This window comes from Acipenser ruthenus, chromosome 7 (assembly GCF_902713425.1).
Source record: "Acipenser ruthenus chromosome 7, fAciRut3.2 maternal haplotype, whole genome shotgun sequence".
Lineage (NCBI taxonomy): Eukaryota > Metazoa > Chordata > Actinopteri > Acipenseriformes > Acipenseridae > Acipenser > Acipenser ruthenus.
Window position 1 is genome coordinate 25,745,639 of NC_081195.1, and position 18,139 is coordinate 25,763,777.

General features: G+C 38.7%; 2 protein-coding genes across 6 annotated transcripts; both read left to right on the plus strand.

The window, feature by feature from the left end:
- Positions 1-548: 548 nt before the first annotated feature.
- LOC131737628 (homeobox protein DLL homolog) lies at positions 549-3,917 on the plus strand. Its single transcript, XM_059027887.1, has 3 exons — positions 549-955; positions 2,267-2,430; positions 3,452-3,917. Exons 1-3 carry the CDS (start codon positions 577-579, stop codon positions 3,635-3,637), a joined length of 729 nt encoding a protein of 242 aa, XP_058883870.1. The 5' UTR covers positions 549-576; the 3' UTR covers positions 3,638-3,917.
- A 3,924-nt stretch (positions 3,918-7,841) lies between these two features.
- On the plus strand, positions 7,842-18,138 carry LOC117415117 (uncharacterized). 5 transcript variants are annotated; one of them, XR_009329111.1, is made up of 6 exons: positions 7,850-8,916; positions 9,314-9,427; positions 9,753-10,193; positions 10,963-11,043; positions 12,216-13,567; positions 17,032-17,160. XR_009329111.1 is itself a non-coding variant. In XM_034025092.3 (5 exons), exons 1-5 carry the CDS (start codon positions 8,217-8,219, stop codon positions 15,894-15,896), a joined length of 2,340 nt encoding a protein of 779 aa, XP_033880983.2. In that variant the 5' UTR covers positions 7,842-8,216; the 3' UTR covers positions 15,897-17,170. The 5 variants fall into 5 exon arrangements, 3 of the variants coding, with proteins under 3 accessions (XP_033880983.2, XP_033880982.2, XP_033880985.2); XR_009329112.1 differs by lacking the exon at positions 17,032-17,160 and adding an exon at positions 14,869-15,013; XM_034025092.3 differs by lacking the exon at positions 12,216-13,567 and having other exon boundaries at positions 7,842-8,892; positions 14,869-17,170.
- The last annotated feature ends 1 nt before the right edge of the window (position 18,139 follows it).

Below are 18,139 nucleotides of genomic sequence, written 5' to 3' on the forward strand. Positions count from 1 at the left end.
TCAAAAAAAATATGACTAAACAGAAAAGTTCCTTGTGGAAGTGAAACCTTCACGCAGGCATGGCTGTTTGTTATTTCGTCAGCTCACGAACGGCCGTCATGCATTTTTTCTCACTCAACCCGGGTCAAAGCGTGTCAACCCACATCCTGAGGTGGGTCGCTGGGACCTGGGTTAACCCGGGTACGACCCAGGTACACTATGCGGGATTGTGACCCGGGTAGCCAGAACCCGGGTCCGGACCCAGGTAACACTAGTGTAGTACCAGCTAGCATGTTTAAAAATGAGAATCTGTGTTTGCTAAAGCGTGTGCTTTACATCCCAGCTGGAATGGCACTGGAAAATAAAACATGAACCCTTATTATAATGATATTATTTCATTCTGTCTCGATGAGGCATGTCTCCCAGGTAACAGTATCACATTAACTGCATTCTCACCTGATTGGTACAAACGTAATCCTACTTCAGCCTGACCTAATCCCCCACCCACCCTTGAGTATTTAAAATTAGATCCTGTCTCTCTTCACATCAGTAGGTACAATTCCCTTTGAATTTGCTCTTTTAAAACTCATTTCCCAAATGGACATCATGAGCGTCGTGTGCACCCCTCAATCCCAGTACCCTCTGATCGCGCTTCCCCAAGTCTATCACCTGTTTGCCCTGGAATATGGGACTCATGCTGTCGCCCCCCTGCCTTTGATAAATCTCGGACTTAACCCTTTCACTCCTGCTCCGCTGCAGGAAAAGAAAACTTGTGGATTGCGGGATTTTAGCATCAGGTCCATACTATCCCAGGATTTCTGTAGAGATGGCCAGGGAGCGAGAATGGAAAGTGGATACCAGGCTTCCCTGCACAATCCCTGGAGAAGACAGAAGGCATCTCCACAGGAGGATCCCAGGGGAGACAATAAGTATTCCTGGATCCACTGCACCCGATTCCAGCCTCCAAGAATACCAAGTAGGAACACTGTTCACAGCCATCTTACCCACTCACTCTATTGTAAAACTCTTTTCTGACATGTGTTGAAACATTTGTGCACTGAACTACACATTTTCTGTAAAACTGAGCTGTATTTAAATTTGACTCATCACAATATTTCCTGCTGGATTTGTTTACTAACTTATAAATGATCGAGGGTATTATATTTAGGGGATACATAGGGTCGTCTCTCTATCCATACATTTGTCCCATATATCTGAAAAAAACGCTTATTAATTTGTATTATTTAGCATAAGTTACATCTCTCTGTCTGTATGTTTGTCATACTGTATCTCGTGAACACAAGAAGTTATTCCACATACAGCAAACCAGTCATCTGGTGTTTCATTTAATAAAGAGAATTCACTGTAAAACCATTACCTTGATTAACACGTCAAAAAAATCTCTTCAACGTTTTTTTTAATGAATAGTAAAATACACGTTTTCTTTAGTTTAGTCATATTTAACTTAACAGTGCTGCCATCCTTTCAGTCACAAAAGAGAATATATTTACTGAATTACAATTCGGGATATTCTTACAAAGCTGTCCATGTTGATAAATCTTAGCTTTATACTGCAGGTGAGTCTTGTGAAATATCAGCAGTATACAACGCACCAACAATTTAAAGAAAAGCGATCTCCTGTGAATGCACATTAAAAAGTTCAGTGTGTTACAGTTTAGTCATATTTCACAGTTCAAATCACTGAAGGGAACTTTGAGAAACATCTCTAAATTGTGTCTGTTTAGTGTATTTTTGTCTTTAAAAGCAAAATGTAATATGTAAATATCACTGAACCAGATATTTACGTTGGCATTTTGTTTGATTAAATTGAACTGACCCCCTGATGTTCTAAGATATAAAAGACTGATTCTTACAGCTTTTGACAAACAAAAAAAAATTACACAATGAGAATTAAGCACCCTAACTCACTTGAGCTGTCTTACATTAATACCTGCTCTGTTTATTTTTAGGAGTGTAACTTTAACAAGTAATGTGTTTGAAAAAATTGAGTCATTTACTCTTCAGACTAAAAAGTTTTGAAAGCCAGCACAGGCTCCTGGATTCGAATCGGAGAATAGATTCACTTTATTACAATTAGGACATTTCTGCCCATTTTAGACTTTTAAAATAATGCAAACTAAAGAAGTCTGTTACCTCAGAAGTCTGGGTTGAAAAGCTTTATTTGAATGTATATAATGTAACAGTTTCAAACAGTATATATTTTGACGTTCACAATTGCTCTGAAGACGTTCTGCTGGTTTAAGGATAACAGTGTTTTAATCTGCAGAGCCTAAGCGTGCTGTGGGGTCCCGCAGAGCATCCCGGAGCCCCCGTGTCCCGTTCACCCCCCCTCAGCTCACCCTGCTGGAGAGAAGCTTCACTCGAACCCGTTACCTGAGCTCCTGCCAAGTCCGGGACGTTTCCTGTGCGCTCGGCCTGACCGAAAACAGGGTGAGGCGCGCTGAATTATTGCTGACCGTCCACTTTCAGGCTCTTTTGCATAGTGGTTAAGACTCTCGCTTGTGCTGTGCAGGGTCGCCCAGCCCCCACGCTGTTACATGTAGGGCAACTCATCATATATATTTGCACAACCTAATTAACAACTGTATCACATTTCTGAACATTTCCCATTTATAAATGTCTTTACCAAACTGTAAAATTCCCCAGGTAGTATGTTTGATTAAGATTTCACTTTGTCTTCCTCGAATCTGAAAATGTGTAAAAAATAAATAAATAAATAAATAAATAGGACCACCTGCCACATGTAGCACACACTTTTGAGACCAAGATATAAGCAAGGGATCTGAGAGGCATAAAGGTAGCAACAAATTCTCCACCATTCTGGTAGTATACCAATATCTTTTAGAGGGTGCTTTGTGTAAACCAAACCAGCAAAACAATAATTTATTTACTTTGGGAATCACTTCTGCTTGTGGTAAGGTAGCAACTGAACACTGAAAATATTTCTGGCAACTGCCTTCAGTGTAATTTTAATCGTTACAAATCAAGTTTAACTGGGCTTTACTTACTCACATACACACAGGTATGGGGAAACCTGGGTCCTATTTGATCTGACTGAACAAATAAAACATCAGAAGCTACATTCTGTTATACTTCCATTTAATACAAATAAAAAGGTTATTACTTTGAGTTTTTATAGAAAGGACCCATATCATTTAATCTATCAGGTTAATAACAATAACATTTTTCACATTACATCAGGTGTAACCCTAATTTTAAAAAAAATCCACCTGAGGTCAAAATGAGACTTTTGTTAACCCTATAACCAGACCCCAAGAGGGTTAAAGTCAAGAACTAAGGATCTGTGGTTCCCATCATTATCAACAAAAGTATTGTTTTTGAATGTTGCTTTTGAAATCACGGCCATGCTCATAGTTTTACGATACCTGTTTTGTATTTGATTTAAAAAGTACAAAACATTTAAAAATGAAGAATATAATCTTTCTTGCAGGTGAAGATCTGGTTTCAGAACCGACGAGCGAGAGAGAGGAGGGACTTCCAGCGGAAGCAAGGAAGCGAGGCACCAGCCTCAGCCAATGAGAGGTCAACCCCTGTGGGGCAGGAGGAGCAGCAGCTAATGGGAGGTCGCCCTCTGGGGACCAAGAGCAGCTCAGAGACCGGGTCATGTTCACAGTAGAGGCCCAGAGGTGAAGCCTTGAGGAACCATGGAGAAACTGTGAACACATGTGAGAGTGACTGTATATACTGTGGCACAGTACTGCGGGGAAGCAATTTGTATGATCGCCCTAAAACTTATTGAGAACCGCATGTCCAATTGCAATGAAGCTAGCACAAGTTAGATAATAAATACTGATGCCTCTGATTTTGAATTTACAGGCGTGCTAGTTAAAGTGTAAAAAAAAAATGCAGTGCAAAATATTTTTTACTAGTAATGCATTTTTTTTATTGAAATTACTAAAGGCTATCTTCCACAGAAGAATATGATAATATCTTAATTATTTCAATGGATGTTTTTAAAGGACATGCCTTTTGTTAAGTTGGATTTAAATATTATATATATATATATATATATATATATATATATATATATATATATATATATATATTTGTTAAAACAGGTAACAAATGCACTACCCCCAGTCATTCCTATCTACCAAAACAGCATGTGCAGTGAAGCATTATTTAGTGTTTGTAGATCAACTAATAAGAATCATTAGAAACTATCTTGTTATTTTAGACCCACTTAGCTGATTACATTATTGAGCTGCAATTAAACCTTTTATGCAACTAAAAGACTTTGATTAAATATCATTCTATTGCATAGTGGTGGAAACACTATACCATGTAAAAAGTCTGAAATGTACCTATTGTTTGCTTCATAGATGTTGATTACCTATTGTAATAAAACATGCTTTTGTATTATTTTTCTTTTGGTTTATTTCTAAAGAATATCAGAAGGGAGCTTCATAAATACTTTGCACAAGGTTACACATGTCAAATAAAATCTAAATGTTAATGACAATATGCTGAGATGTACACTCCAGTCTAGTGTCGGGACTTCACATTAAACCTCAGAAATAACTGTCTGATATAATGTATGTTTTATCACTAATTTATTAGCTAATAGATTCCACCTTTCACGGAGCAAATATATCAATATAAGTTTTATAGTGGACCAAATGTGAAAAGGCCTCTGAACATGTCATACAACAACGGCTCCCAGCATTCTAGCTTACAGTAATTGTAGCAAACAAAATAATTCCAAAAATTGTACATAAGTCTGTTATACTCGCACTTCCCATTTCAAAGCAAGTTACTGGCTGACATCATGTTGAAGCTGACACCCTGGGATCCTTCAAGAAGCTGCTTGATGAGATTCTGGGATCAATAAGCTACTAACAACCAAACGAGCAAGATGGGCCGAATGGCCTCCTCTTGTTTGTAAACTTTCTTATGTTCCTATGTTCTTATGTTCTTATTTAAGACCTATATAATGAATGGAATTGGACCACCGGTTAAGACTGATGGAGTCATTTCTCTTTGTGTCACGGTTGCCATGCACCGAGTTTACACAGCTGCAGTGTTTCTTTCTTTGCTGGTTACTGCTGCATGTAATTGCAGGTTTAATGTTCCCCTTCATCTTTCAATTACCGGGATTGCTTTTGCCTTCTTCAGCCTGGTAGAGGATCAGCGTGGAAACCTGAGCTGTTTTCTCCTCCAAAACTGAAACAGAAAAGCGGATTCATTTAACCAATTACCTGATTGAGCAACTGGCAAGTCAAAATAACAGGATTCAATAAAATCATTCTGTGCACTCTGCCGGTTCCTTCTGAATGAAACTGCCTTCAAAGAGGAGATGGACAGAGTATATGAGACACTTTTTTTACACAGAGTGCAGTGAGAGTAAGGTACAGGTTACCTAGCTGTGTTGTTGATGCTGAATCATTGGAACCCTTTAAGACCTGACTTGACAAAGTTTTGAGATCAATCAGCTACTGGAAAAGCATATTTTTCTTCTGTTTTTATGTTCTTAAGACAGAAAGCATGAGACACTGTATGCACGTTAACACATAGGTAAGCACTGTAAAGCCCAGAGCTGTATGTGACAGCATATACAAAAAAAACAAGATAAACTATGGTAAATTCATAGTATATAACCATGGAAAAAGCATGCCAAAAAATTACTGGGACCATTTCCTGTGCTAAACCTTTAAAAGGGAACACTGCATACTGTGAAATCACTTCTTTCTGAACAGATTTATATAATAGGGCTGCAATTTGACCAAAAAAAAAAAACCTCAGTATAATATGTGTTTATTTTTGTTTGTTACATTCTTTCCTAGTTTAGCCTTCTGTACAGTGTACATTCGTAGAAAGAACACACACTTGAAGGCAAAACAAGAGACAAAAAAACTCCAAGTGTGTGTTCTTTCTACGAATGTACACTGTATGAATAAATACAGGCAAGTGCAGGTCATTGGTTTAAAATTACACGGCTAAACCTAATTTTGGTCAGTTTAGCTTGTGTTTTGTCTCTTTATCTTCCTCCCTGAGTGGGTGGGTTTCATTTGTGCAAGTAAATAGATAATTTAATAGAAAATGACTGCTGAATTAATCAGTGGCTGTACAGGCTGCTGGAACCTGATCTTCTCTCTGTTGTCTTACTAATCTCCAATCTCTTCATTTACTTAAAAACAGGTTGGCTTTGGGTATAAAGAGTCAGCTAATACTAAAAACCAGATCCACAAGTCTTTTTTGGAAATACGGTATACAACGCTGTCAAATGCTTTTTTAAAGACCATTAAAGGAACGCCACTTTTTTCACTTTGTTACATTTTTACAAAAAAAGTATAATAAAATCATATAATAAAAAGGACCTTTCCATTGGTAAAATCACATATGGTATATTACAGATATTATCTGTGAAGGATTCAAGCCTGATTTCAGTCCAATTGTAACAGTGTTGTGTGATTTGGGTCCTGCCCCCTGTGGGTGAGATGAGGTTAGAAGCTCTAGACCCCCGAATGCAGACAAGTCCGTCTCTTTTGCATAGTGGCTAAGATGCTCACTTGTGATTAGCTCCTAGCCTCCACCCTGTCACACTAGCACCTCTGTATGCATCACAGTTTGTTTTTGGCTAATTCAATTTAAACATAATTTAGGGGAGAACATTCGACCCACAATGCACCTCCAGTTCCCAGTAGCTGTTAGATCTCAGAAGTCTTGTCTTAAAGGATACCAATGATTCAGAATCAAAACTAAGTAACCCATTCCATACCCTTACTGGACCTAGCAAGCCCATTATAGTTTTGGTATGGATGCTGTAAATGGCTATATATTGAACTATACTACACGCTATATTCAAACTATTTCGTTATTTATTTATCTCGCGGGTTTCTTACCGTTATTGTATTATTTGCTTGTTTGCATGGATTATACACATGTATATCTATCTCCATATATTAATAGGAGCAAAACAGTTCAATATTATGCACGTGAAGTAAAAAAAACTTTAATATATAAAATAAACTTAAAAGATAAAAAACCGAAAACGCGCAACACTACGTATACGTTATCTACATGATATATTCAATAATTTAAGATTTAGCGCCTCCCAGCGGGGGATAAAAATATCGGTAACGCTTCTTTTGCGTGGCATAAATTAATATTAAATAGATATACAATTGCATATTAAATTAATGTTAAATTCATATTTGATAAATATGTAATAGCTGGTGTCTTGCTAAATGTTAACCAGGTGTAGATTGAAAATGTAATTGCGTATCACGTCCATTTATATTACGTTTTGTTACCCTTGGAAATATGTAAGAATTTCCCATTGTTTCCATGTGCTTTATTGAAAATACAGTTAATGTGACTTAAATGTTAATGGAAAGTAACAAGGAATAATTGAACGTGAATTTAATATCGATTGCACATCCATAACATATTAATTTAACATTAATTTAATATGCAATTGCATATCTAATATTAATTTATGCCACGCAATATAAAGCGTTACCAAAATATCTTAATGATGCAGAGTATTTGTGTATATTTTACTCAGAATCCCTTTTGAAATACTACTGGATTTTACTGAAATATATAATGTATATTAACACTGCATGCCTGAATGCCAAGAAATAGACGAAATATTTGCGACTTGATGTTGTTGCCTTAACGTAGCTCGAGATCCTAAATGCACGAACCCAAGAACTAAACCCTGTAGCTTAAGACATTACCCTTTCAAATTAAAAATAATAATAATAATCGTGTAATATTCTCAAAGATAATTCGAAGCTGTATTATTATTATTATTACAGGTACAGTATCCTGTTAGATGCTGCCTGGAGGTTTCCGGTAGATGGCGCTAGCATAAAGCATGAATGTGTCATTGTTGGGACTGACACAGGAAGGAGGCTGTGTTGTTATGGCGATTCCGACTTAACGCAGTTTTTCTCGTGATCATTTATTTCAGTAATCGGGTTATTTAATATTGCCACTTAATTGCGGATTCGTGGAAATAAACTAATAATTATGTCAGATTTCTATGTTGACTGAAAAGGACGACAAAAGAAAGTAGTTTGTGTGTGTTAGCGGCACCGACACTTTGTTTATGTGGATGAGACGGTGCGGTCGCCACAACAGGCCTATGCCATCGTTATATGGGGTGATGTGAATCAGTATTGTCACAGATTTCGACAATTCCCATATTATCATCTCTATATATACACGGTGTGAAGTAGTTTGTAAAAATGAGTAGAAAGCGTGCCTCGGAGTCACAATTTAACAGCGAGACACACAATAAGAAAATACATAAAACCAGTTCAGAGGCAGGGGTTGGTGTTTCAGATATAATAATAGACGATGATGATGATGATGAAGGACAAGTCGAGTTCTGCACGTCCTTCTCGAGTAAAGAAGAACTTGCGCGCACCTTCGAACACGCAGTTAAAGTAGCCGTGAAGTCAGTCATGTCTGAAATGACCAAGCTGGTTGACAGCAAATACCTTGTTTTTCAAGTCAAAATGGATGGAAAAGAAAAAGATATCGAAAGCCTGAAATTGCGAATCGAAAAAGCTGAGGATGAACTGAAAACGATACGCGAATGTATGAACGCAGGTAAGGACATGTCAAGCCGGCCTCTTGTAAACACCAGTCGTCTGTCTGCAAAAGAAAAGGTGAACACGCTAGAAACGCGTGTTTCAGCTCTCAGTAGAAAACTAAAGGAACCTTCCTCGATGAACAGTATCGCTCCATTTCAGAAACAGTACTCTGTCCACCATGTTCACTCAGCTGCTGTGTCTGTCCACACAAAAGTGCAAAGCGCTCAGGTTTTAATGCATCCGGACAAAGCGGCAGCAAACTCGAATTTATTCACCAGAGTTCGGGACTGTGTGCAGATTGCGAACTTGAGGATAAGACACGAAGGTGAGGGCGAAAGATCATTAAAAGGTAAAATATAATCACTCCCCGTGTTAATAATGTGTTAACATTCATTTATTTATCCTAACACCTTAAAAAACTATAATGCTTTAGAGTAGACAGTACCTTAGTTGTGGTAATAAACGCGTTTTAAATGTAGAATCTTCAAATAAATTTGTAAATGCTGAATGCACTTGTGGCATAGATAAATGTGGAATAATAGATAATAAAAATCGGCAATAAATGCCCCCCCCCCCCCCCCCCCCCAAATACTGTGCTGTAGTTTATTTTGTATAGTATGAGTTTCACATGAGAACAGCATTTGGAATTGCATTACATATTGTATGTGCAGATGTAATGCAAACGTGTAGCAGACTTTAAAATGGAATAACAGGAGTAGGGTGAGGCTTGTGTCTCTTCATTACAGGTGCTGGAATGAAAACAATTGAGCTGGATCGCGTGAAAGATGTGACAGTGGAAACTCTTCACAATAAAGAGAAATGTGCAGAGATTCCAAAGGAGGTTACAGAACAGACTCGAGGTAAAGATACAAAATCATCCTACCACTGCAGCCAGGAGTGTAGAGAGGTGGGATGATTGACAATACAAACTCTCAACTCTCAACCCTCTGCCCTCTCTGTCTTGATCCTGGTTTCTGTGCTGCACTTAGCTTTAGCCAAGGTTAACTTTATCAACTCCTTTTAAGATTTTAAAGACTCCACTCAAGCCCCACTAGCCCCTACTTCCTTATGTTCTAGGTTTGATAAAGTTACCTCAGCTATAGTTTCCTCAATCTTCATAGCTCATACATGTTGTAATAAAAAACAAAAAAAAATGCTCTTAACAAAATCTTTGTATACTTACAGATTCTCGAAAGAGAAAGACCTTTGTAGATCCAGTGGAAGGTGGGACAGTGGGAACTAGTCCCGCACGCATTCCAAAGGAGGTTACAAAGCAGACCCCTACTCCAGTTACAGAGGCAGACCCTCGGCAGGGATCAAGCCAATACAAAGAGAATGCTCCTGAAGTGCATTCTGTCTGTGTTAAAGAGGAGCCAGCTGGACTAGAGACTGTCCACATTAAAGACGAGCCAGCTGGACTAGAGACTGTCCAAATTAAAGACGAGCGAGCTGGACTAGAGACTGTCCACTTAGTAGAAGAGCCAGCTGGACTAGAGGCTGTCCAAATTAAAGAGGAAGTCCCTGAATTTGAATCTGTTAACATAAAAGAGGAGGCAACTGAACTGGACTCTCTTCATATCATTGAGGTCCCTGAAGTTAATGAAAGTGACCCAGGTGGACCATATGGTAAGTAAATATATAACTGACCAGAGAATTACAGAATAGCCTTAATAGCGGCAAGCACATTGTTTGACCCTCAGGATGTGGGTCGAGCGAGACAAAATGCATGATGGCTGTTCGTAAGCCAACGAAATAACGAACAGCCAGGTATCTGGTAATTCTCACGCAAATTCGACGTTGTGAGGTTCATATCAGTGTGTTTTTCTTGTTGTATTTTCATTTTCTTGCTCTTTTAAAAACGTTTATGTAAATTCTTCAGTTATTTTAAATGTAGCTGCCTATTCTCTGTTTTACAGTGTTTGTTGTAATTAGTGATGACGGCTGCTAACGTTAAGTGGCGGTCTGCACACTGGAGAAGGTGATGTAGGAAGGAGTCTAATATGAAAAATATTAGTCGCGTTCATACGTATGAAAGTAACTAATACCAGGGTTTATTTTTTCCAGTTTAGGGGTCTTTTGCTATGGTAACGTAACCTGCTTTGCGGTGCTATGGTTATTTCACTCCTGAGGATAGCTGTTAACAGCCCATTGGACCTGTGGGTTATTCTACTATCCCCATTCATCAGTCCTAGAATAACTATACAGTAACTCAGTCAAAAACATCAAGCAATAGGCTACATGTTGCTTCAATTTCTCAATATAGTTGCACAAGGAAGTTCTTGCAAAAAGCAGAATTTATATTTGTACCTCAAATATAAACAGTTCTACTACTTTGCTGCAACTTTCCATAATGAAGCCAACAAACTTCCAACTTCTAGATTTGTTTCTCTCACAGAAGACCAAAGACAAGTTGAAGATGATAGGACGGACAAAGCCACACAAAAACAGACTAAATGGGCTATTAAAATCTTCAAAGGTAAGGGGAAAAGAGTGTACTGTGTTATGTACTGTGGCCATTACACTGGTGTGTGTCCATGTGAGATGTAAAGATGAAATACTAAAACAGCATTTACTGTATATCTGTAAGCCTTTAGCACCCAGGGTCATTGTTGAACATACTTACTAAGTCTTGACAATTATTTTTGAGGACTTCCTTTTTAAATCGTGTATACATTGCCACAACAAAGTAATTCACTATCACTATATTAATTGAGGTTAAGAATGTGTTTATAAGCATAGACGTTTTAACGGCAGTTCTATATTCTTTGGTGTAATATACTTTGATGCATTGCAATTTAAGCATTAAAATGGTTTTAAACAAATGTCCCCAACAAACTCTCTGGATAATTACATCAGTTTCATATCACTTGGTTAGCTGTAGCCTCTTGGCGTCAGCACTTTAGCAATTAGGATGGTCTGCACAAAACCCAGGTACCATACAGATCATAGACAAACAAGCTAAATCTCACTTCAGGACCAGACACATTCAACAGTGCCTGTGCTTCTAAAATAGCCTATAAAATACTAAATCCACACATTATGTAAATGTAGTTTAACTTTGTTTTGGGATGTGTGTGACCCTGAGCAAGTCACTTAACTTTCTTGTGTTCGGATGACATGTAAAACCGAGGTCCTATTGTAAGTGACTCTGCAGCAGCAGTTGTGATGCATAGTTCACCCCTACTATCTTTGGATAAAAGCGTCTGCTAAATGAATAATTTAATGGTCAAATCATTTATTTGATTTGAAGTACGGCAGAATTATCTTTATACAACAAGTGAATATAGAATTGGTATCAGCCTCTCGTCTGAATGAAGAGTGTGTCTGCGTAATAGATTATATTTAAATACTGTTTCATATACTTGAAAGAAAAGTTTTGCTAATTCTAAATAGAATTACAAATATTAACAGCATATATAACTTTTTGCCATGCTAATCACGGTATAAGTTATAATAGATTTGAAACTGTTTATTAGTTAAACTATGTAGTAAAATCACAAATACATAGTCTATATATATATATATATATATATATATATATATATATATATATATATATATATATATATAAAAATACATTAGTTACTATAAACACCTTACACAGATCAAAGAAAAGACTGTTTTTTTTATTTTTTTTATATTTTACAGATTGGTTGGCTTCTCAAAACATCAGCACACAATTTGAAACCTTTACACCGACTGAATTGAATAAGCACCTTTACAATTTCTACCCGTCTGTCAGAAAGACTGACGGAAAAGAATATGGGAAATCAGCACTAATAGGCTTACGGGCTTCCATAAACAGATACCTGAGAGAGCTGCCTTGCTCCAGTTTATACTGTCTGATGACTGATAGGGAGTTCTCAGCTAGCAACCAGATGCTTGTAGGGCTGCTGAAACGGGAACATTTCGATGTAGTACATCACCGGCAAGCACTTGAAAAGGAGGACTTTGAAAAAATGATTAAATCCAAAACAATTGGAAATCATCATCCACTGGCTCTCCAGAGACTGGTGTGGGTATCTTTAGTGCTCCATTTCACCCTGAGAGGCGCCAAGACGCTACGCTCCATGACAAAGTCTACCTTCAAAGTCGTCGTAGATAACCAAAACCGAGAGTGTTTGGAATTGGCTGTTAGCCCAAAACCCATGGGGGCTGATCATAAAGAGCGTCCCGGATATCGAATATGTGGCCTGCCTGGGAATCCGATGTGTCCCGTAGCTGCTTTCAAATTATATGTTGAAAAACTGAGCCCTGAAAATGAATGCTTCTGGCAGCGTCCCAAACAGAAAGACTGGCACCCATCACTCCTGGCTTGGTATGAAAGCCAGCCCGTTGGGGTAAATAAACTTAAAATTATGATGCAGGAGATCAGCAGAGATGCTGCTTTATCCAGGCCCTATACCAATCATTGCCTCCGAGCCACCCCTGCCCACCTCCTGAAACGACACGCATTAAAAACAAACCTACCAGCGTACCCGTGGCAAACACGACCGGCAACATTTCATTCAACTTGAACTTTGACTTGAAACCGATGCCGTCCTTTTGAAGCAGTCAACAAACCCAGGATCCTATGGTTGATGATTCTACCCTGTTGCAAGCAGCAGAAGAAATGGGAAAGGCTTCCCAAAGCAACACTAACCAGAATCATTCAAAACTTTGCTGTGCCTGTATATTTTTCAAAATAAAATGACAATATTTTAACTAATTTCAGTACAGTAAATGTAATCATTGTTCTTCTATTTACAGAGTGCATAGTCTTTATTATTATTTGTTTATTTAGCAGATGCCTTTATCCAAGGCGACTTACAGAGACTAGGGTGTGTGAACTATGCATCAGCTGCGGAGTCACTTACAACAACGTCTCACCCGAAAAACGGAGCACAAGGAGGTTAAGTGACTTGCTCAGGGTCACACAGTGAGTGACCTAGGATTTGAACTGGGGACCTCCTGGTTACAAGCCCTTTTCTTTAACCACTGGACAACACAGCCTACCGTCTGTGAGTAATAGCAATAATGAACGTTGCCATTCCTGCAGCTTCTCCTTGGATATTATTACATACTCACAATACAGGGATATTCAATTGAATATTATATTATTTAGTCCCGTTCAGACCATTAAAATAAAGATCTTTCCCAGCTCTGTTAAAGCACTTAAAGCACCTACTGTCCAGTAAGAGATGTGCAAATAACTTTGTTTAACAACTACATGAAAAGTGCATTACAATTTAGTGGTTGTGTTTCTGTGAAACGTCTTTATAATTAAAATAAATAAAGATTATTTGAGTGTACAGAGCCAGCGTCCTGCAGGGAATAGCATCATATTCTAGTCCTACACAGCCCAGTTAATAAACGTTACCATGTATTTATTCAGTCAGCTGCATCAGTCCTGTAAAGGTTTATCTGTACTTCAGTGGTCTCTGTTCAGCACAACACACCCTTGGCTTTCTGAGTAAGCTAGCAACAATCTCTAAGGTGTCACTTTGCTTATGATCTTGTCTGCTGTTGTCAGGCAAAAAATTACATCGGAGCAAGCGATATAAAAGTGCCCTGATAATCGAGAGTTCGTTTGAATTTGCTCGGGAGAGTTGCTTAAAATCATTTTAATGCTGAAGCTGCAGCAAAAAGCCTACAGCAATGCATCCGAGCAAAGGGCGAATATAACACAAAGCGAAGGTAAGCTCCAGGCCTAAACACTAACTTTAACTGTCTGAATAACTGTTGGTTAATTAAGTTAAAATAAAGTTCTGTAATGCCAAACTACTTCTCCGCCCATTCCATGTTCTGATAATGTTTTTTTTTAGTGGAAATAGATTCTTGCGCTGCACGTAACCATCTTGGTTTGGTTCCTCTGTTAATTCATTGGGTGAAGTGCATTTGTGAACCCGCCTGTCTTTACTGGGGATTCGAGAGGGAATGTCTCGTTTACTCTCTGGGTTAGGGGATCAAACCCAACAGGGTCTGTTTCTCCTCATTGTGTTATAGAGGACCCAACTGGCCAGGTGCCTGATAAGCACAAGCGTAAACCTGCAGTGCTGGCCTTTGTCCTGCCTTGACCAGCAGCTCACTGACATACGTTCTCAAGTTCCTGGGTGTAAAGAAGCAATTGGCTTGGGATCGGAGGGCACCCAGTGAGGGAATGTAATTGGACATTGTAAATTGAGGAGAAAATCTGGGGTAAAATAATTGGGCACTCTAAATTAAAAATAAATACATAAACATAAAAAACTGATACATTTGTTTCACACATTTAACAAACAGCTGTAAAACATGTTTTACATTTGTTTTAAATTTCTTTCAGAGTGGCTGGCCAATGAAAAAAAACCTACCATATTTGAACACTTGCCAGACGAAGAAATAAATGACTTGCTCTACAGTTTTTATCCATCCGTCAAAAAACAAACCGGGGAACATTTTGGCAAATCCTCACTCACAGCGCTGCGTCTGGGAATTAATCGGCATCTGCGTGACCCCCCATACTCTAGGCAGCTGAGTCTAATGACTGGTAAACCGTTCCTCACCTCAAACCAGAAGTTTCTGGGGCTCCTGAAACAGTTAGAAACGGAGAACAAAGGAATGTTAAGTCACCATGCCCCCCTTCAACCTGGAGATTTTAAAAAACTCATAGAGACGGGAGTCCTGGGTGTAGACAATCCTCTCGCCCTGCAACGTTATGTCTGGATGACACTGGCTTTGCACTTTGCTGTCCGTACAGCAGAACACCTCCACCGAATGACAAAAAACACCTTTGCTATATCTGTGGATAAAGCAGGGGTTCAATACTTGCATTTTTCCTGTAGCCCCACGCAAAAAACCAGTGAAGCCAGGATGTACGCACAGCCCGGCAATCCGATGTGTCCCTTGAAAGCCTATCAATTGTATACATCCAAGTTACATCCGGCGAGAAATTCCTTGTGGCAAAAGTCTAACAAACCTAAATACTGGGGGCTAGGACTAGACGTTTGGTATGAGAAAGCTAATCTGGGCCTCCCCAAACTTATCCGTATGATGACTGATATCAGCAGAGATGCCAAGCTGAACCGCATCTACACAAACCACTGTCTAAAGGAGACAGCTGCTGTTATTTTAAGTGCACATGGGGTGGACAGGCATCATATTTTGAGAATAACAGCGCATAAAAATGACTGTCGTGATGGTAGCTTTGCTGAGCCAACTGATTGTAACACCAGACGCACCTTTAGCAGTATCCTGTGTTCCTTGTTTGATGTGTCTAATAAAGGAAAACAGGAGTCTAACTTTGCACCCAAACTGGCAGTGGCCCCAAAGCCAAACAATACATCCACACGCTTTGGCCAACAGGACCTATAATTGTACAAAACTATTCTTTTCCAGGGCCTGACCCTTTTTGTAACTTGGTCCTTCCTGTTAGATATAACATTATAATATGACTGAATCTGTTTATTCTTAATTTGTGCTCGTATGAAATGTTTTGGGCTCCTAATAAAAATAATGAGATCATTGTCAGTGCCACTTACAAAACATGATTGGAGAAAGCAGGTATCAAGCAAAACATTTTACAGGAGGGTGTTCATTTTAGAAGCAGGTCCACTTCATTGCTGCCTGTGTTGTGAGGATTGCTAATGTAGTTTCTCAGGTATTGTAGTTTAACACCCTTTTGGGTTCTGTATGACAACTACAATACCTTCAATTATACAAGAACCTGACACTGGTAATAATGGCAGGATTCATATAGTTTATTCATTGATACAAGTATATGGACAGTTGGAGAGAAGTATATACGACAGACATAATGCTTTATAACGCAAGAGTTCCATTGTTACCTGGTAACACGCTACAGCAGTGCCATTATCCTGTATAGATCAGCTGTACTAACCCAAAAGAGAGGAGTGGAAAAAACATGTATAGGGTGCAGTTTTACCCCAATATTAAAAACGTTCAACACGCATAGTGCTTTATTTACTGAAATATGAAATAGATGTTTTTAACATGGAAATACATATTTGAACTTGGATGTGTGTGGACAATGTGATCTCTGTAATGAACTCCAGTTATTTCTATCCCATAATTTTTTAGGGGAGATATGGGGAACAGAATATATAAACAGAGATACAGGGACTATTAGGGTCAGTTCAATTAATCTTAAGTCTTTTAATGATTTAAATTACGATTCGAGCCATTACTTAAATCATTAGAACAAGGGAAAGTCAAAGCAACACAGTGTATAGACCATAAGAAAATTTACAAACAAGAGGCCATTCGACCCATCTATGCTGCTCTGGTTCATCTCATAATGCTGTCAAGTTTAAAGGATCCCAGTGATTCAGCATCAATGTGAGTCTCTTCTTAAGTGTATTTTTTTCGTTAATAGTAAAAGGATAGGTTCAGTCCTAATTTAATATGCTAACGGTGGCTGTATTTTAATTGTTTAATTGAATTGTAGAGCCCTATAACCCTGAGCGCTCTATATTTTCTCTTCAATCAGATTCTTGTCGACTTGCCTTGGACCGCAGCACAGCACATAGAAACCTCTGGATATCTGAAGCCGACTCAAAGGTGACCATGAGAGATAAGAGCCAGCTATACCTTGAGCTCCCGGCCAGATTTAACACCGTGTGGCAGGTGCTTTGCACAGAGGGTTTATTTGGGGCTCGTTTTTACTGGGAAATTGAGTGGAGTGGAACAGCTACGATTGGAGTCACTTATAAAGGAATCGGCAGGAAAGGATGGGATGACTCCTGCCGTCTTGGGAGAAACGACAAGTCGTGGAGTTTGTGTTGCTCGGGTTCCTGTTACTCCGCCTGGCACAATAAAAAGCTCACTGAAATAAACGCCCCCCTGTCCCCCCGGATTGGAGTGCACCTGGACTGCCCTGCTGGTGTTCTGTCATTTTATAGCATCTCTAACACAGCAAGCCTGCTGCACAGTTTCCACTGCAATTTCGCAGAGCCGCTGTATCCTGGGTTTGGGTTTTGGGATTACGATTCCTGTGTAACGATATGCCAGCCACAAGTTTTATAAATGAAACACCTGTATTTCTGTTAGCCCTGAATGTTAACAATCTCTGTAAAACTGATTTTACTGAAATGATGTTTGTGCAGACGATGCACCGTTGCTCAGTTGCCGTCTCCTGCAACTGGCGCGTAAGTTTTACTGTGCCTGATTGCCGTCTTTATCCAGTGTCATGTGTTTGTCTACATTATGACCACTTGTATGTTTTGTTAATATAATGTGTTTTTTTTATTTTTTATTACTTGGACAAGCAAACGTGAAATGTGGAAATTGTAAAATATGTGCTTTAACTCTTAGCGTTACTATGTAATGACTTGGGCTACGTTAAAGTGACCCCTCAAGACCTCAACAACATTCTTCAAAGGTAAATGTAACCATTATCAAATACTAGCGGTCAATTTATTGTCAAGGACTATTGACATTGTCTCTGTAATGTGATACTTTACAATGTGATATTTTGTAATTTGATACTTTGTACTGTGATATTTTGTAACAATTGTAAGTCGCCCTGGTTAAGGGCATCTGCTAATAAATAAATAATAATGATGATGGTGCTGGTTTCACAGACCCAAACACACATG